Below are 20,815 nucleotides of genomic sequence, written 5' to 3'. Positions count from 1 at the left end.
GATGTATGGATTGAAATAAAATAAAACAATAAAAAAATAAATAAACTCATTGTTGTCATTTTTCTTTTTAATAACCTCTGTGTCAGCATGTGTCAGCAGGGTTAATACAATAACTTCATATACTTTAAATCAAATACATGAGTGGAAGATTCAGTATTCAAAGTGTTAAAAGCAAATGCATTACAAAATAATTCTAAGGTTTATAATATATATATATATGTGCTGCTCTCTACAATAACTCATATTTTCTCACTGTTTACAGAATGTGTACAGTTTTACCACATGTCCTCAGCTCGTGTGCAGTCTCGCGGCCAGTTTCTTACAGACAAAGTGATCGGAATGCTGTATAAATCCAGGAATGTCAAAAGGATGATTGCTGATTTTTGACTGTATCCATGATTTGGTTGTACTATGCTCGGCAAGTCCAACTTCAGAAAGTCACTCTCATAATCGTGAGATTTGAATAAAAATTGTGGAATTGTGGAGTGGTGAGGTGTCCTGATGTGCTGCCCCCTGGTGGTGTGTGGATGTATCCAGTGTTTGACTCTGTTGGCCACTTTTGTGTCCATGGGTGGGAATGCTCAAATGACCGAATCTAAAAGAAGACAGAAATACATTTAGTGAAAAAGGATTGCCTGAATATTGTTTTCAGGATACTCCCAAAAAAATATTGAGCATAGACTAGTATATAGAAGTGGAATGAAATCACCCATAGTGTTCAGTTGCAACTAAATTAAGCCAATTGAGGCTAATAGTTATAGTGGGTAATTTGCAAACAGGGATCACATTTGGACATTTGAGTGCACAACCAAAGAGCCAATCAGGAGCGAGGGTGTCGAGTGTACTCGTTGCACTAGCAGGAGCTGACCACTGGGAAAGAAGGCATTTGATTGGTCTGATATTATTGTTCATATTTATAAATTTTATGAACAAAGTTAAATAATAGTGAATTAAAACCCCAGAATCATGTAGAGCAGTTAAAACCATGGATCTATAATAAAAACTGGATAAGACATTCCCCTTCTGTCCCAGGAAGAGCTAGTGGCCGCTCCATAGATATAGCAGCTCCTGGAAATTGGGCCCGGAAAGAATTCTCTCATAGAGAGCAATGCTTTTATGTGAATTCAAATTGTCCATGTTTGGTTGACAGGGCACCTACAGCTTTCACAAAGGGGCAATTTTGTAGGCATTCTTCTGTATTTTCACACATGAATATTTAAAATGTTGAAATCCTCAAAGCGCCTAAACCTCAACTTTGTAAGATTCAGCCTAGCCCAGCTCTGAGCCCATGCTAGCGCCACTCTGGCTCCTATCACTCTGATTAGTCAGAACTGATCACATAGTGCACATTTCTGACATCACACATTGGGTGATGCTGGACAAGTATTCAGGAGGTAATGCGGACGAAAAATATTTTTTTGCATTTCGCACCAATGAGCACAGGCCATTGAAAACAATACAACTTCATCTTTGGCTTATCTTCTAGATCTTATTATATCATGGTTTAAAGAGACATTTTAAGGTCTCAATGATGAGCCTGACAGCAGCAGTTACAGAGAAGGGTAATGTTTTTTCAATAGAAGCCAAATGAAACCAGATTTGCATCCATGCTTACTTCTTATTTAATGGCTAGTGGGCTCGATATGTCCATCTATATATACCATCTATGTCATGGGATATTCCTGTTTTGCATTAATAGGGTAGAGTAGTAGAGTGTGTACCAGTGTAGTCGTCTGAGTCTGTGGTGGTGTCACTGAGGCTGTGCTGCAGCTGCCTGTACTTCTGCTCCACCTCCTGAAACACACAAATATCACCACTGGAGTCACCACAGACACACAGACACACAGACACACAGACACACAGACACACAGACACACAGACACACAGACACACACATCTTATAACCAGAACAAAGTACCTTTAAGTAGTGCAGATCGGCCTGCAGCAGCCGCAGGTGGGTCATGAGTTGTCTGCTGAGGTTGGGCCCTGCACTCCCTGTCTGTGAGGAGGAGGACAGCAGCTTGCTCATGTCGATGCCCACATCGTCCTCAAAGCTGTCCTCTGGTCCATCACACAAGTCCAGAACCATAAAGCCTGTGAGACAACACAAGGAGCTTACAAGGATTAGGATAATAAAGCAAGTATCAAAACGCATTTGAGTAGTATCAATTTTAAAAATAATCACATCTCGGGTGCCACTCAACTCAGAGGGGCTGAGGCAGAATATTGGGATAGTAAACGGAAACTTTGAAATGTAAGTGTTTTTATTAAAATGATTGCCCTAAAACTGCCCTGGTGTCACCCCAGTGAAAAAATTTAGGACATACTCCTCAAAACTACCAGAGCTTCATTGTATTTATTTGTGCTGCAAAAAGCAAATAACTTATGAATAACACATTTCCTTATGCCTGAAAATCAAATGCTCATGAGATGATATGTTGCTTATCTGTGTTTGACAGGTTTTGGGGCAAAGACGATTTGAATTTGGTTGATACACGTGTACCAGTCATGTGAGACAGACCCCAATCTTTCATAGCCCACCCTAATCTGCCCTGCTATGAAACGACCTGCCCTGACATGCGGGTGACCACAAGACAACCCGCACGTCACTACTGTCCATCACTACCGCACACTATTCCTCACCGTTGTGGTGCTGCTGGTCTGCTGCTTCTGCTTCTCTCTCCACAGTGTCAGAGCTCTGGTCCCATAGTCTAGGGGGCTCCTCTGAGCTCTCTGCTGGGGCGTCTGAGGAAACAGCACAGCTCCAGGTCCCTAAGGGAGTGTCCTCTGTGCAGGGGGAAGGAGGTGGGTCATGTCTGTGGAGGTTTACCAATGTGTCCATTTGGAAGGCCTCTGCAGGTGGGTCCTCTGTTGGGGGGTCTGTACCCTCTGTGTGGTTGTCCTCCATAGTCTCATGTCTGTCTTCCTCAGTGGCTCTAATCATATGGTTCAACAACAACTGCTTCAGCATGGACACTGCAACACAGATATTACAAAAATATTATTATTCATTATATTGACAGTGGCCTCCACATTGGTAAGATCCATTTTTTGTGTAAAACACTTAAGCAAAACACTTTGTGTTGTAGTTCTGGAGACTTGACTAAGATGAAGTGCTCTATGCCCAGGACTGAACAAGCATCAAACCAGGACCACTTTTCACAACTTTCAGAGACAAGTGCAGAGTTTTGCCTTGCTAACAACAACAACAAGCAAGCTAATGCATACCAGCAAACTTAAACATCCTCACCTTGCGGGTGTGTGTGTGTGTGTGTGTGTGTGTGTGTGTGTGTGTGTGTGTGTGTGTGTGTGTGGGGGTGTGTGTGTGTGTGTGTGTATATATATATATATATATATATATATATATACACATATATATACATACATACATATATACATATATATACATACATACATATATACATATATATACATACATACATATATACATATATATACATACATACATATATACATATATATACATACATACATATATATATATGTATATATATACACACATACACATATACATATATATATACACACACACACAGTGTCGACTTTGTAGTGTACTGCTGTTGTGTGAAACTCACATGTGCGCAGAGCATCTTCAGCCTTAGACGCGCTTATGCTCAGGTCATGTGAGCTGGTTTGGACCGGGCTCTCTGGGCTATCCTGGCTCTCTTGGTCCAGACGCTCTGCTAACTGCCCGTCCAGGAAGGCCTCCAGCTCGGCCTCGTCCACCTCCTGCTCCTCTGGGTGCTCCTGCTCCTCCAGACAACTCCCCCCAGATAAAGGACTGGAGGTCTCTGCACAGGGTAGCTCTGTGAAGCAAGTTGACTTGGTCAATATACAATATTTCTTTATATAGAAAACATTGGACTTTTTCAACATGAGTCTCATTGGCTGCAGTTCCATGCTCTCTCAACAATACTGGATTTTTGTGTTATTAAAATCAAATATAAAAAGCAAAATCATCATAATTTCTTTCGACTCCTAGTCTCTCTAAGTACTCACATCAGATGTTGTGGTTGGCATCTCATTTAAATAATCTTAAAGGTCCAGAAATCAGACATAATCAGATTTTGGTGTATGTGTGTCTACCAACTACCTGAAATTGCGACTGAAGCACAAACTTAGATTTTGGTATTTTTGAGTAGAGAGCTGCAAATTCAGAAGCAAAAAAATCTTTAGTTTCACTTTGATGTGAAAAAGATCAGCAGGTTATATTTGCTGACTGGGGCCAGCTAAATGATTTGCTGTTTAAATAAATGACTAAGAACCAGGGATGTCTGACATAATTTAAAAAGCCTGAAGAATGTACAGTACAGATCATCAGAGGACTGGGTTGTGTGCCATGTGTGTTCATCTACAGTCAGTGTAGAGCAGGGGTCACCAACCTTTTTTAACCTGAGAGCTACTTTATGGGCACTGAGTCATATGAAGGGCTACCAGTTTGAGACGCTCTTCTGAAATAACACATTTTCTCAGTTTGCCTTTAGTTATACATTATTAATAATGATAAATGATAATCATCTATGTGAACACACTGATCACGTTGCAAGACACTGATCACATTAATGATTTCTCAAAATAATTATCAACAATGAGCAAGGAGGGAAACAGATAAATATTCAGCACTTTAACTTTACTAATCTTAGTAATTGTAAAATTTCCAAATGACACTTACATCACTACATCTCATAAGAAAAGTGTCCCATTTTCACTATCCATTGACAAACCTTTTTAACAAAACATAAATAATATACATTGCACCATGTTTCATAAAGTTATCAATTATGTAATGTTAAAGAAAAATAAGCTTACATATTTTTAAATAAATCTCGGTTGCGTTGTGTGACTTTTTCACTGGTGTCGTGAAAAAAGCCTGTTGTTTACCCAAAGCTGCGTTTAGCTCTAGGCTTGTTCCGCCCATAGTGTGCGTCCCCATGGGGAGTGTGCGTCCCCGTGGGTAGTTAGTGTGGAGCTTTGTGAGACGTAGTGAAATGTCCCTCCACATTGTGCTGCTTTGCCGTCACCACAGTCGCTCCGCAGATGAGATACGCGCAGGTTTCTTTTACAGTCTTAAATCGTTGTGAAAGTGATCTCTTTATTTTCTACCATGTTTTGGAGGAAGAAACTGCTTTCAGCACATCCTCACAGCGCTCGCGAGCGGAGCACTGGTTTTGTCACACGCACAATACTGACCTTTGAAGAGAGTAGGTCAAAGTTTACCTTAATTTATCTAAACTTCACGTATAATGAACATATGTTTAAGATATTGTCATTTTTAAATCTATATAAACGCAAGAGTGATAAAAAAATAGCAACAGAATAAAATTAAATTTTAGATGCAGCTCATTAGTGAGTTGTGCTATTTTTAGAACCGTCTGCGGGCGACTCATGTGGGGCTTGGGGACGACATGGCGCCCGCGGGCACAGGGTTGGTGACCCCTGGTGTAGAGCATTGTCTGAGCTGATGTCTCATGTTCTGAAGCTGACCTGAGCACTGGTCCTCCTCACTAGTCACACAGGACTCTTTGGTCTTGTCCAGGCCGTTGCTGATGATCTCATTGGCTTTATGTTCACTGAAACACAATAGTAAAAGTTAATGAAAATATGTCCTTTTTTAAAGCCTAAATATAACATATACAATCACTATTGGGACATAAATAAAACCAAAGGAATACATGGCTGTACATAATCACACAATTTAGAGTTCAAACTGCACATAACCACTGAGAAAAATGTAAAACAGTGGTCTCGTACAAGTATGATTTTTCCTTCTCTGATCAGTGATAAATAAATGCAGAAGAAAAAGTGAAACAAACATGAAGCTATTTTTACATGTCCTACTGTATTGTATTTAAAAATAACCTACATTGCTAATGTATAAAAAAGACAAAGAAGATTGTTGATTATGTAAATGAGGCATTTTTGTTGATAGAAAATCGAAATAAAAACTAATCAGTTGTATCATGGCTGAGAATGAAAATAAACAAAAAATCACGAAAATGTCGTTCTTAAAGCCTAAATGAGCAAGAGGAGGGACCCACTCGGACTGGGAGACCGCTGCATCTCTGCTGTGGAGCCGAGCCTTCAGGGAGTCTGCACACTGAGTGATCAGACGCTGCCACCTGCAGGACACACAGGCCAACACACATAAGTTAAAGTGCAATATGACAAGTTGGACTATAAATTTCAGTAAAAGGCAGTTAACAGAATTGTATTTAACCCAAAAAATAATAATCTTTTTCTAGTTTCCTAATTTTGGTGCCACTTATAGTTTTACTTCCTGGTTGGACACAAGCAGCTGATATGGCATATGTAGAGGTTATTCCATAACTGTTACCTAATAACTAATAAATATTAACAAGGGTCAAAACCGCTCTAAATTGCACAATAGTTATGACTGGATTAATAGAAATAAATTACAACACATTTGCTTAGCTAAATGAAGGTTAAGAAAAATGCCTTCCTAGTGCAAAACCATTTTGAATAGAGTTTTTGGTATTGATCACATAGGTAGAGGTATTCAGTTTTAGAACTTAATGTAGTGGTTCCTGCATTTTTGTACTTTCCATCTCGCATTTTTTCCACAACCTGCCTCTTAAATGATGTAAAACTATGATAAATATTTGGCATAGGTACTATCCCAACAAACCAAGTCAAAATAAAAAAAACATGAAAACCTGTCACTTTAGATCATACTAGGGACTTTACCTCTCTGCTGTGAAATGACAGTGATGATAGTGCCTACTATTGCAAAAACACAGATGGATTTTGCGGCAGTGTGAGTAAAGTGTACTCACGTCCTCTGGTCTGAGATGGTCTGTGCAGTCAGCTCGTAGATCTGAGCCACGTTATCAGACATGGATAGGACAAAGAAGGACCGGTGGTCTACAGAGCACAACAGTTAACATGTGCATCTTTAATCGTGTTTGCCTTTTTTCAAAATACACAAAATAATAATAGAAAGGCGCTGTACCAGATTTTTATTGTCTTGAAAACATGAAAAACAGAATTAGTTCATTTTAAACAGTTACCTTATGCATTTTGAACATCCTAATTATTCACCGTGATGAGTTTATAAGCACTTTTCACGACTCATAAAAAGATCAGAGCATTTTGCCATGACGGTAAAGCCCACAAAAACTAGCATGCTAACATGGACTTCCTGATTATCGGACAATAAAACACGTCCTAATTTGATGCAGACAGTACACAGCAGACTTATTTTGATCTCAAGAGCTGCTTATACAATATTAGTACTGGGGCAAGACATATTTTGCTCAGATCTGGTACAGGCCCTTTAAAGCATCAACTGAACAGCTTGTAATATTGACACACAATAAAAAAAACAAAAAACACACACTGGATCTATATCTTGGTGTGGTAGTGTGACTGACCTGTGGCCACCGGGCGCACCAGCACTGTGCTCAGTCTGATGACTGGGCTGAACACCTGCTTTGGGTCCACTGCACTGGTCAGGTTCTTCCCATGGAGCTTCAGGACCAGACGCTCGTCCTGTTTCTGCAGAAGCACCATGATGTCCTCCAGCAGCAGAGTGTACATGTCTGAGAAGGGGAGAGACAGAAGAAGAATGCTGAGGAGCATTTTTCAAATAAAATGTCAGTGCATAACTTCTATAGGACACCATTAACACATTTTTTAACTTTTAAAAACATATATTCTACAGTCTTGTGGCTTTAATTCTCTTTTAGGCATGCTTTTGGCCACACTGGGATAAGTATTTCACATTTTCTACCTTAAAATAATGTACTTGGAATACTGACCTTATTCCACTCCACCCACTTTCGCCATAAGTCCTACTAAACTGATTTATTTGTGGTGGCACTTCCGGTTATTGCTTTCAGTGGAGAATTTGGGAAAAGTTTTATGCTAAAATATGATATAAAGTAGGTTAATTTGTGTCAAATGTTCAATGTTTATGTGACCAACAAGTCAACACTGTACCAATTCTCTGGGAGGCTTTGTAGTCCCTATAGAATTTCTTTGCTGCCAACACCGGCAGCCCCATGCAAAATAAAACAACCTGAATAGCCACAGCAGTGCCCACAGCAACTTGTGGAATAAGGGGAATATAGTTTATGGCTACATCGTCGTTTCCAATGCGGCATTTAGATGCTGGAGCTCACTCTGATCTCAGCAAAAGGAATGAACAATCAGGAAGTAAACATAGACCATAGAATGTGTTCAGTGATGATTTATGGACTTAAAAATGCTTTGTTTGTATGTTACATTGGACTTCTGCAGTTTTTACGGCCCAGAGAAGATGACTTTATATTAATGGATTAATGAAACAAATGTGAATAAACAAAATTCAATGCCAAGTATGTTTTTGTCGAGGGGACAACAGTACAACTTGATTAAAAGGTCAAAAGAGTAAGTATTTGCATAATTGTATTGTGTTGTTTAAATGTATATGTGTGTGTATATATATGTATATATATGTGTCATGATGTCTGTTTGTGCTGCCCTCCTGTACTCTCTCTCCCCCTCCCTCACCTGTCTGTCTGGAGCTGAGCGGAGTCTCTGACTCCTTCTGCTCACACCTGGAGCGCATTAGCGCAATCACCATCACCTGCTGCTGTGTATAAGAAGACTCGGCAGACAACACTCGGAGCCAGACCGTCCGCGTGTAAAACGTGAATGTTCCAGCTCTGTTTTTGCATTCCTGTTACCCGCTTGCTTGTTCTCATTTTGGATTTTGCCACCTTTCCAGACTACTGCCTTCACCCGCTCCTGCACCTGCCTCTGCGCTCCGGTACAGTCATCTCCCTCCGCTCTGCCTGTCTTGGTCTCTGGCGTTCCGCCTGCCTCTTACCCTGGGTCCCGCTCCTTGGACTACGCTGGCCCTGTCTGTCCTTGTCTCGTCCTCGCTCCCGTCTTCACTCCAGCCCCGACTTCCCGCTCCCGACCCGCTCTCCGTCCGTCCTGCCTGCCTCCTGCTTCCTGGATCCTCGTGTGTGTGTTACCTGAACTGTTTAAGACTGTTTTCACATAGACTTGTAAATAAACAGTGTCAACCCGCTCTGAGTCCGCATACTTTGGTCTTAACCCGCACCGTTACAACAATATGTATGTATATGTGTGTGATTTAATATATGTTAAAAATATATGTTCATACCAATGGCCTTGTCTTTTGTGAGTTTCCAAGACAGTGGGCCCTCATGAACAAGCTTCTTCTTGGTCAGATCCAGATTCTGTGGGACAAAATAGTGAATTTCAATGAACTGCTCTGTATGTTCACAAGACCAAATGAGCCCACGAGCTTGGGTCATGTTGAAAGGCAAACCCTCATACAGTATACAAACATCTATTTAAGTATAATTAAAAACTAGAGGAATCATTGCAATGGTAACCTGTCGTAACATTCAGTAAATGTCCAGTTCCAGCAGCCATGTTCTGACTGTACAGCTCTACTCAAGAACTCATGCTGTGCTTTTCATTAAACACTTTAAAGATTTTTTGTATTTGTGCTTTGTCAAATAATGTCCATGTTCAACCAAGACTACTAATGTGAAAATAATGATTCTAAAAATCTTTAATTTATTTGAAATGAACAGAATAATTGTGTATGGTTGTGTTGTAAACATACTGTTATTCTGCATCAAGCATAGACCAGAGGAGTATTAATAGGGTGAATATTAATATATAAAATTCACTCAAATTAGCTCCAGACTGAGACAGACAAATGTCTCTGTATTATTATTTAAGGCCTTTCATTAACAACATGTCGACTGTTGTTTTTAATAGTAGAATCTATAAGAATTTTATAGTCTTACAGGCTAACCTTTCATTCACTACATAGTCCTGAACCCTTTAGCGGACTATTTAGTGCAGTAATTCACCAAGCGATTCGGACACTCATCTTACATTCTCCTCACTGTAGGTCACGTGACTCTGTCAACACTAGCAATTTCACACAGCAACGATTTATTTATTAGTGTATAGTATCAAACGTGGCCCCCCAACCCCTTAATCCCTCACTCACTACATAGCCCCATATTCTTTAGCAGAACGTAAAAACTGATTTCTACAATAAATCCTTGCTGACCATTAACAGCACAACAAACGGTGTGACCACTATTTAGTGCCCTATGTAGGTAATAGGGTGGACAGCCTCCTGTGGAGTGTGTGACTCCATGTGACCTGTACCTTGACCTCAAGGACCACAGGATTCTCATTGGGCTTCAGAGAGGACAGATCCAGTCTCCTCTGGTACTCCTTTAGCCTCTGTGAATACAACAATAACAACAACAACAACACAAGAGTCAGACTCTCAACTCAAAAGCAAACACACTCAACTTTATTTTAAAAGTCATCAACACCTACAATTGATTGCCAATAGAACAACTAAAATGAAACTTGTTTTAATTGAACGGAATTGAATTTCATACTTCATAAATAAAATAACATTCAGTTAATAAAAATAAAAATTAAAACAAAAATAAAAATGCTCCTTGAAAGTGTATCCTAGATGATACACTTAGCTAATGGGACTTTACCTGTCTGTTCTCCGCCTCTTTCACCGCCTGGTTGATGTGGTTCAGGATCTTCTTACAGCATTCCGCAGCTCTCTTCACTTTCCTCCTCTCCTCCACGTCATCTGGCAGTCCAAATGAGATGTTAGAGCAGGAAACGAGGAAAACCAGATAACTGGGCTGGTTCAATTTAAACCGATAAATTAAATGCATGTAACCCCGGGAACTAAGATTGAAGAGTCATGAATTGAATCTCGAATCTCTCAAATTCCAATAACACATCTGGAGAAACTGTTACATATTTGGATACCTGCTGCATGTAACAGAACAGTCCGGTTTACATTAGGCACAGACTAGGAGAGGCCTTCAGAAACAGTAAGAAGCAGGTAAGAAACACAGAGCCCCTGGGCCCTAGTTTGCCCTGTCTGGTCTAGGCCTTCAGGGTGGATGAATATTTGTAGTTTACCGGTGTACTTGGCAATGTTGTCCAGTAGGAGGGGGTACTTGGTGAGCCTCTGCATCTCCACAGGGATGATGTCTTTGAGCTGCAGCCGCCGGCACAGGCGATTACTCTCTGCCTCCTGGGCGCACACAGCAATGATTGGGCAAAAATTAGGCAAATTAAAGGGCTCATATTACATTATTTCCCGACAGCATTTCCTGATCTATGTTACAATGCTGTTTCCTCATCAAATATAACCAGAGTTGTGTTTTGGTTTATTCACACCTTTAACACAGAAACCCTGCATTTAGGTTGAATTCTTCTCTCAAAAACTCTGTTGCACCTTGTGACGTCATGTGGTAATACAGGAAGTGCTCCACTGTGTTTTTTTAATTCCATAAAACTTCACTAGATGTATTTGGATGATTTCTGCTCTGGAATTCACAATCTTTATTGAACTAAAGATAAAAGGTAGCTGTTAACTTAAAAACTACTGCTTCATGACAGAACATGGTGGAAAAGAGTCTGTCCACATCTCCAAAGCTCAAAATGCTAATAATAAAGGTTTATCAAACATATGCAACTCTGGGTATATTTCTGATGAGGTAACAGTATTCTAACATGGCTTAAAGGTCACAAGAGTCAATTTTATGTAATATAGGACCATAAATTAAAGTGTATTCTTACCAAACCTAAACATCTGTGTGATGAAGATTAGAGCTCAACTGATACAGGTTTTCTCAGGGCAAATTCTGATACCAATGGGTTTAGAGTCCAGAATACAAACTCATGGCCATTTGTTGTGATGACATTTACAGCGACGTCTGCTCCCCCTGGGCACCACAGTTTTTAACGCAGAAGTCAGCGGACTTGTTTCTTTTATTAAGTTGTTTTAGATGAATGTTGTGATTTAAAATGTCCAAATTATAAAATGATGCATGGGTGTCATAGATTATAACAATGTAGCAAATGCAAGCACAATATGTATGGTTTAACTACTGATGTGATGATTATTGAAAACATTGAATTGGAAGGCTAGTGTGTACAGCCCACAGATGAGGGGGAGGGTTGGGGGTGTGTGTGTGCTGACCTGCATGAAGCTGGCAAACCTCTGGTCCTTCTTCTGTCGGGTCTTGATGAGCTCCAGAGCTGAGGGCAAGTTAGAGCAGAACAGAGCCACAGCCTGCTTTATCCTGTGCTCCTCCGCTCCACTGAACTGCACACACCACACAGACAAGTTAAAGCCGCTCGGGAGCTGACAAAGGTTTTTAATTAGCGTGGTGGCTATTGTCAATATGACACTGACATATACATGTTTAACTGTCAAGGCAATTTAAGAGCTAAAATGGATTTTTTGCAGTCAAATTGTTAAGTGTACCAATGTTCAGGAAGTGTTGTTGTTAGCATTACTGTGATGCCAAAACTCTTTGGTCAGTACAAGTTGAACAGTGGTTCCCTACTTTTTTTGCCTGGATTTTGTATCTCCAGGCCTGAAAAATGAATCTAATAAAATTGTTTCTACAGTTCCATGACAGGCAATTCATTATAAGACTAAACAAAAATTAATACCCATAAACTTATTTAAAAAATTAACTGTTTAAAGGCAAAAAAAAGCGAAAAACTGAATATCATTTTAAATGATTTGGAATGGTCTAAAGTTATTCCTCACTTACCTTATGCATTCTGAGCAACCTACCGGTAATTGTTCATTAGGAAATTATAAGCGCTTTTCACAACCCTTACAGTAATACTAACAACAAGTAGCATGCTAACAGTGCACTTCCTGATTACCAGACATTAACATGCTTTATAATTAGATTTGCACTGCGGTAAAACAAATACATGAAAAAAATAAGTGTAGCGCCTTTAATTCCAGCTAAATGAGTTTTTCAACTTTGCATACTTTTGAAGACTCCATGGACACTTCTTACCCATGTGAGCAAGTCCTCTCCTATGGACCCCACCACTGGGCCCTCGCTCCTCCTCCTCACCGCTGCCATCTGCTCCGACAGAACCGCTGGAACACACACAGGTTTAACACACAAGCACACACAGACAGCAGGATTGTGCAGGAGCTAAGGGGCGCAGAAGGTACCATGCAGCTGGATGATCTCCTGCAGGTTACTGAAGATGTTCCTGAGGTCTTGAGCTGGGAGGATGGAGTCCCGGTTCAGCCTCTGGTAGAATACACAGTCCAGCACCTTCAGCTTGTGCACGTGGGCCCTTTCTGTGTACAACAGCTCTGTGCAAAGGGAACCAATGTCAAACTTGGGCGTCAAAATGGACCCTGATCTTAACCTCCATCAGCAAATTAGTGCCGTGATGAAGTCTAGTTTTTCCCAGCCAAAACAACTGGCCAAAAGTAAGCCTATTCTGTCTGAACATTTTGAAACAGTGATACATGAGTTCATAACAGCCACACACTGGACTACTGTAATGCACTTAGCTGTTTACAGCCATGTCAAAACCCTATGGCTCGACTCTCAACTGTAAATTCAATGACCAAAGATCCACAAGTGATCCGGCGTTGTCAAAATTGCACTTTTCAAATCTTTCTGCTCACCCTTGTAAACTGCACACTTCTGGTGCAGCCGCAACAAAATGTTTGCAGAGTTTGGTGGTGGCTTATAATGACGCTTTGAGAATATTATTAAAAGTGCTGAGCTTTTGTAGTGAGAGTGAAATGTGTGTAAACTGTGGTGTGAGATCCTGTGCAGTTTTGCTTATTTGTATGTCTGGTTATCTATAAAGAACAAATAAGTACATTTTAATAGGACAGTTACATTAGTAATGGCAAACACAAACAAATTACTAACATTAGTCATAATGTAAATTAACTTACATTAGCATATATGAACAAACAACATTATCATGCATATATGCAAATTAACTATATGAACATTTATATTTGTACGGCTATTAACAGGATGTTATTATTAATTTACTAACTAACTACTAACCAACCTCTCTCACAGATGCAAGCTTTCTTGAAAATGCATTAACTGAAGAGTTGTAAGTACTAGGCCTGTGACCATGTTACTATATTGACCTATCATTCAATATATGAAAGCTGGAACAATATGCGTTTCATTCTGCTATTTATCTTGCAGCTCATGATTTTTTAACAATATTGTATATTTAGAATAGCTTTTGTGCTTCAAATCTTCACTTGGGTTATTTTGCCAGTGGCATAATTAATTGCAATTATTGTTTATCTTCTATATTTATTGCAACAATATACTGCACTTTAAAAGTACAATATGCATAACTCCCAAAGTTTCTACGGTAACTCCCAAAAATCCCTTAGCTGACCCAGTAAATGCCTGAAGTATATGAAACAGCTACTGAGCTAACACACACACATACTAGGGAATTTATAACACATACCGTTGATGACCTCTTGCCTCTCTATCTCCCTGCTTGTGAGCGCAGCAAGGACGTCCCGGCTGACCGCGCTCTGCCAGGTGGGAGCGCCCTCCTCCAGCTCCACCTCAGTTCCCTGGTCATCCTCGCTCAGGACATCTGCTGTGGCCCCAGTGCTCTGAGGGTCGATGCGGCGGCTGCACACAAAGTCAAAACTAAAGCGTAAATACAATTTAAAGGGCCTACACTGTAATATTTTTGGTCTATGTTCTAATGTTGTTTCCTCATCAAAAACAGTTGACAACAGAGTTGTTTCATTCACACATGTTTAACACAAACCCTGTTTATTTAGGCTGAGTTCTTCTCTTAAACTAAAAACACACTCTTCCATCATGTGATGCCATAAGGGGCAATACAGAAAATGTTCCACTTTGTTTTTAAACTGCATACACATTCACTAGAATTGTTTGGATCATTTCAGTCCTGGATTTGCCTAACTTAACTTAAAGCAATGGTTTTAACTTAATCAAAACTACTTCATTCCTTGTAGCACCAACTGATATTAGAGACTCCCCACTGTACAAAAGGTCAAACTAAAATATTCAAAAATTGAAAAAAACAACTGAACAACTTAATCTAGAGAACTGTATAGTAACCTTAAAGAGGGGGTATTATACTTCTGTGAGGTAATAACTGCTAACACAACATATTTAGATCACCATGTTACATTTTATAATTTTGAAAATGCTATAATCACCAAAAACAATGTATTAACATGTTTTACTTTTGTTTTTGATGCTCTGTGTCTCCCATGCCTTTGCTCTGTGTGCTAAGTTGTTCCCCCCTCAGAGCACAAACACATCACAACACAATCAACTTGCATCCCACTACTGAAACTAGTGCACATCTCATCAGGTTTGTGAAGCTGTAGTGCATTGTTTTGTATCCTGCTTTTGTGGGCACAGCCCACAATCTTACCTGACCATAAGAGGGTCTGAATAGAGCCTGAGAGAGACTGTTAAATTACTACAGTATGCATGGATGACATCTGAAATCTCTTCAGACACATTTTTGATGAGGGAACAATGCTATAAAATGTCAGAAAGCTCAAAAGAATCAATTTTGCATAATACCCCCTCTTTAAAACTACCACTAAATGACATCACAAGGTGAAAGAAATCTGAACTTTGGGGATGCAGACAACCTAATAATGCAGGATTACTCAAATGCGTGAATGAAACAAAACACAACACAAGGTATGTTTTTGAGGAGGTAACAACATTATAACACAATAAAAGATCACATGAGTCAGTTTTGCTTAATATAGGACGTTTAAAACATTGGGTTCGACATTTGAGTGAGGATTCAGAGGAAAAGCGAACCTGAGTGCGTCCTGGTCCTCGTCCTGGAGCTCCACACTGGAAGTGCTGAAGTCGAACTGTGAGCTTGAGGGAGAGGAAGGGCCCTCAGGGGTCTTGGCAGACTGGAGGCCCTCAGACAGTCGGGGGCCCGGGGACAAAGAGGACGCATCTGCATTTACAATACCCATCAAAGCGGCAGGTATGAAAGGTTAGATAACTCAGTGCATTATAGCATACAGTACTTAACAGAATATGTAAGTTTTTCTAAAAATTTGGGACTTTTTTTTAATATATATATATATATAATTTTGGTAAAGTTTATAATTTACTTCCTGGGAGGGCAGGGGTGGCAGATATGACATACAGAGATAATTACATAACTGTTACCTAGCAACCATAATATTAACAAGGCTAAGAACTCATCTAAGTTACACAATAGTTATTAAACTAATACAAATCAATTATAACACCTCTGTTTTGTTAAATGGAGGCTTAAACTGCTTTTCTTGTGTCTGTGTAATCCCTCAGTCATCCAGGTATGATCCATACTAAAAGAAAAATATAAAGCCTGTCAACTGGACAAAAGTTGTAGAAGTGAAGAGGTTTCGCTGCTAAAGATGTCCTGAACTGAAGAAGCGGCTTGTATGAGCAACTGTCACTTAACTGATGTAAAATTATGATAAATATTTACTACAGGTACTATAAATTTATTATTTTTTTATTTTGATAAATATGTCACCAAAATAGACATTTATATTTCTTAACACCTTGCTCCATTATTCATATTTTTGAGAAAACATTTTAAAACAGCAACATATGTTTAATATTTATGTATTGTATAATCTACAGAAAAAAAAAAAAAAACTTTCTGTGACAACTTTCTGAGACTGGACAGCACTAGACTAGAATGGACAACACTATCTTGAGGGTTCTCCAGATGCTAAGTCATGTACTGATATAAATAAGTTTCTCCTGCGTTAGAACTCCAGCCTCATTTCTCTTCTCTTCAACTCTTGGACTACTGCAATTCATCCTACAACAGATATCTCTAAAGCAGGGGTGTCAAACACATTTTCACCGAGGGCCACATCAGCAAAATGGCGGCTGCAAAAGGCCAGATGTAAAATAAATCTAACTACTTTTTTAACTTGTTTATTCATTGTTTCTGTATTTATTACTTATCCAAGTTACAAATATTGCATATGCATTTGCCTATTTGTAAAAATATGGCTATGTAACTGTGTATCTCCTGATAAAATTACATTTTAAGACCATCATACCTTTTAATTGAGCCTGTCGAGGGCCACATAAAATGATGTGGAGGGCCGCATTTGGCCCACGGGCCTTGAGTTTGACATATGTGCCCTAAAGTGACTTTTTTTCCTTTTTACCTATAGTGTCACACAAATGTATACAAGATCATGTTGTATCCAAAGACTGTATACAGAAATGGACTGAGGGAGTGTGACGTCACCTACAAAATACAGCTCCAAATAAATGAAGCTAATCGAGGATAGCAGCTCATTTGGAGCCCAGTTCCATATTACTGGGTTTTAGATGAAATCACAACATTCTATAGGTCAATAACATTTGTCCCTATCTGACAGTATGACATCATCACATTCAACAATCTGAAAATGACCAATTTTGGAAATCCAAGTATGAGTATCACAGAGCCAATCGGGGCTGTTGAAGATGATGCCCCTTCCCGCCCACAATGTTGGTTTGGCAGGGGGCGGGCGCATAGCAACGCTGTTAATCAAACCTGTTGCTGACTCTAGTGGGAGCGACCACGGGGAAAGAAGGCACTTGATTTGCCTGATATTAATGTTCATATCTTGATTTACGGACACAATAGCAAAATAAAAACACCAGGATCATGTAGAGTGGGTTTTTCAATATAAAGTGAATCTCGCCCATGCTCATGTCGTATTTGGAACACAGCCTCTAGTGGTTTAGCTTTGTCCATTTACACTCACCAAAAGGATTATTAGGAACACCTGTTCAATTTCTCCTTAATGCAATTATCTAATCAACCAATCACATGGCAGTTGCTTCAATGCATTTAGGGGTGTTACAACCGAGGAATGCAGCAAAGCATTTGTGAAGCCACAACACGCACAACCTTGAGGCGGATGGGCTACAACAGCAGAAGACCCCACCGGGTACCACTCATCTCCGCTACAAATACGAAAAAGAGGCTACAATTTGCACAAGCTCACCAAAATTGGACAGTTGAAAACTGGAAAAATGTTGCCTGGTCTGATGAGTCTCGATTTCTGTTGAGACATTCAAATGGTAGAGTCAGAATTTGGCGTAAACAGAATGAGAACATGGATCCATCATGCCTTGTTACCACTGTGCAGGCTGGTGGTGGTGGTGTAATGGTGTGGGGGATGTTTTCTTGGCACACTTTAGGTCCCTTAGTGCCAATTGGTCGTTTAAATGCCACAGGCTACCTGAACATTGTTTCTGACCATGTCCATCCCTTCATGACCACCATGTACCCATCCTCTGATGGCTACTTCCAGCAGGATAATGCACCATGTCATAAAGCTCGAATCATTTCACATTGGTTTCTTGAACATGACAATGAGTTCACTGTACTACAATGGCCCCCACAGTCACCAGATCTCAACCCGATAGAGCATCTTTGGGATGTGGTGGAACAGGAGCTTCGTGCGCTGGATGTGCATCCCACAAATCTCTATCAACTGCAAGATGCTCCTATCAATATGGGCCAACATTTCTAAAGAATGCTTTCAACACCTTGTTGAATCAATGCCACGTAGAATTAAGGCAGTTCTGAAGGCGAAAGGGGATCAAACACCGTATTAGTATGGTGTTCCTAATAATCCTTCAGGTGAGTGTATATGTACAGTCTATGGTTATACTGTTTGTAGTGTTGTTCTTACTGCAGTCTGACTCGTGGCCACTGGGGTCCGGTGCGTGCCCAGATGCAGAGCTGTGGGAGGTGGGTGTCGCGCTGGGTGACACTATGTGCACAGTGCTCGAGGAGTCGGCCTGCTCGGGGATGGTAAAGCTGGGCTGAGGGAGCTGCTTAGGAGACCTCTGCTTGTTCAGCTCCATGGCCTTCCCTACTGAGCAATAAAAGTATAGAGAAAAAAGTACAGAGAAATTATTTTTTATTTTCTTTTATAAAAACATTACATACACCATCAGTTAAAAGTGTGGTTACACATTACTAGCTATATTGTACAGACAGCTCTTGAGGTCAAGAATAGTGTTAGCATGCTAGTTGTTGTAGGCCTCATTGGTCTCTGAGAGTTGTAAAAAGCGCTTATAAACTCACTGCGGTGAGTAATTAGGATGTTCTGAATGCATACAGGGTTTTTTTTCACTGTCTGACCTCAGACTAAACTTTTCCTGTTTTAGGTCAATTAGGATTACCAAAATAATTTCTATTTGTTAAATGCCAAAATAATGAGAGAAGGATTTTTTTAGACATTTTTTTTTTTACTTTCTTCATAGTCAGAAGTTTACATTTATCTCATTAGTATCTGGTACCATTGTCTTTAAACTGTATGCCTTGGATCAAACATTTTGGATAGATTCTACCACAAGCTTTTCACAATAGTTGGCAGGAGTTTTGGCCCATACCTCCTGATAGAACTGGTGTAACTGAGCCAAGTTGTAGGCTGCCTTGCTTGCACATGCCTTTTCAGGTCTTCCCATTAATTTTTTATAGGATTGAGATTGGGGCTTTGTCATGGCCACTCCAAAACATTGACTTTTTTATCCTTAAGCCACTTTGTAACCAGTTTAGCAGTATGCTTCAGGTCACTGTCCATTTGGAAGACCCATTTGCGGCCAAGCTTTAACTTTAACTTCCATGTCTTGAGATGTTCTTTCCTCATGATACCATCTATTTTGTGAAGTGCACCTGTCCCTCTTGCAGCAATAGCTCACAACATGATGCTGCTACCCCCACAGGGATGGTGTACCCAGGCTTGCAAGCTTCCCCCTTTTTCCTCCAAACATAAAAATGCTCATTATGACCAAACGGTTCAAGTTTCATCAGACCACAGGACATGTTTCCAAAAATGTGTGTTCTTGTCCCTGTGTGTATTTGTAAACTGTAACCTGGCTTTTATATGTTTCTTTTGGAGTATTGGCTTCTTCCTGGCAAAGTGGCCTTTCAGCCCATGTCGGTACAGTACTCATTTCATTGTAGATAATGACATACTTTTACCAGTTTCAGTCAGCATCTTCACAAGGTCTTTTGCTTTTGTTCTTGGGTTGATATGCACAATTTGGACCAAAGCATTTTCATCTCTGGAGCACAGAAACTGTCTTTTTCTGGAGTGGTATGATTGCTCCCATGGTGTTTATACTTGCATATAATTGTTTGAACAGCACCTTCAGGCATCTGCAAATTGCACCCAAGGATATACCAGACTTGTGCAAGTCTGCAGTTCTCTTCCTTATATCTCAGCTGATTTCTTCTGACTTTCCCATGATGTTACACAAAGAAGCAGTGTGTTTCAGGTGTGCCTTCAAATACATCCACAGGTGTGTCTGGAATTAACTAAAAATATTTTCAATAAATCAGAAGCTTCCAAAGACATGACATCATCATCTGGGTTTTCCCAAATTCTTAAAAGGCATAGTAATCTTACTGTATGTAAACACCTCACTTTGAAGAAGGTAATGAAAAACAAGTGTATGGTAAGTGAGGAAAAACTCTGGACCACCAAAAACCGTTTAAAATGAATAAGTGTTTTTCATGTTTTTCAGACAGTAAAAATCAGGTACAGTGCCTTTAAAACCTAAAAGATCGCAAAACTACCCAGAACAAAGATAGTTTTGATTACCACCAAATCAAATATGATGTATTCAAATTTAAATGTATTTTGTATTTACTGAATAGGTCAATATGAAAAAAATGTTCTAAGGTGAAATTAGATGGGATATATTAGTAACAGTATTATAAGTGTCAGACCTGAAGTGGACTCCACCCGGCTGAGACGTCGAGGTGTAGGCAAGATGTTGGGGAAGCGCTTCTTCACCTTCTCCTCTCCCTCCTTCTCTGCTTTGATGGTTTTCTGAATTTTATACAATAATATCATTTATTGTGATAAAACTACTATAATTCTTTGTGGTATCCTCATCGTGTA

The 20,815-nt window shown here is 39.8% G+C and overlaps 1 protein-coding gene across 4 annotated transcripts in view; it reads right to left on the bottom strand.

Moving 5' to 3' along the window:
- Positions 1-60: 60 nt before the first annotated feature.
- LOC117380927 (rho guanine nucleotide exchange factor 12) overlaps positions 61-20,815 on the bottom strand; it is a 53,554-nt gene continuing 32,799 nt past the window's right edge. The window contains exons 18-38 of one of the 4 annotated variants that reach the window (XM_055226929.1): positions 20,641-20,743; positions 18,593-18,778; positions 17,900-17,956; positions 15,699-15,846; positions 14,341-14,513; positions 13,049-13,195; positions 12,885-12,970; positions 12,044-12,169; positions 10,978-11,092; positions 10,536-10,636; positions 10,186-10,263; positions 9,155-9,230; positions 7,413-7,580; positions 6,816-6,903; positions 6,060-6,140; positions 5,506-5,591; positions 3,597-3,827; positions 2,644-2,976; positions 1,919-2,094; positions 1,722-1,794; positions 61-595 (exon numbers count right to left, since the gene is read on the bottom strand). In XM_055226929.1, the coding sequence (XP_055082904.1) occupies positions 582-595; positions 1,722-1,794; positions 1,919-2,094; positions 2,644-2,976; positions 3,597-3,827; positions 5,506-5,591; positions 6,060-6,140; positions 6,816-6,903; positions 7,413-7,580; positions 9,155-9,230; positions 10,186-10,263; positions 10,536-10,636; positions 10,978-11,092; positions 12,044-12,169; positions 12,885-12,970; positions 13,049-13,195; positions 14,341-14,513; positions 15,699-15,846; positions 17,900-17,956; positions 18,593-18,778; positions 20,641-20,743 (2,646 nt within the window). In that variant the 3' untranslated portion in view covers positions 61-581. Of the gene's footprint in view, positions 596-1,721; positions 1,795-1,918; positions 2,095-2,643; positions 2,977-3,596; positions 3,828-5,505; positions 5,592-6,051; positions 6,141-6,815; positions 6,904-7,412; positions 7,581-9,154; positions 9,231-10,185; positions 10,264-10,535; positions 10,637-10,977; positions 11,093-12,043; positions 12,170-12,884; positions 12,971-13,048; positions 13,196-14,340; positions 14,514-15,698; positions 15,847-17,899; positions 17,957-18,592; positions 18,779-20,640; positions 20,744-20,815 lie in introns of all 4 variants that reach the window. The other 3 variants (XM_033977759.2, XM_055226930.1, XM_055226931.1) reach the window with 3 other exon arrangements.

Source organism: Periophthalmus magnuspinnatus, chromosome 14, assembly GCF_009829125.3.
Source record: "Periophthalmus magnuspinnatus isolate fPerMag1 chromosome 14, fPerMag1.2.pri, whole genome shotgun sequence".
Taxonomy (NCBI): Eukaryota; Metazoa; Chordata; class Actinopteri; order Gobiiformes; family Gobiidae; genus Periophthalmus; species Periophthalmus magnuspinnatus.
This window is presented reverse-complemented; position numbering and strand designations above follow the sequence as displayed.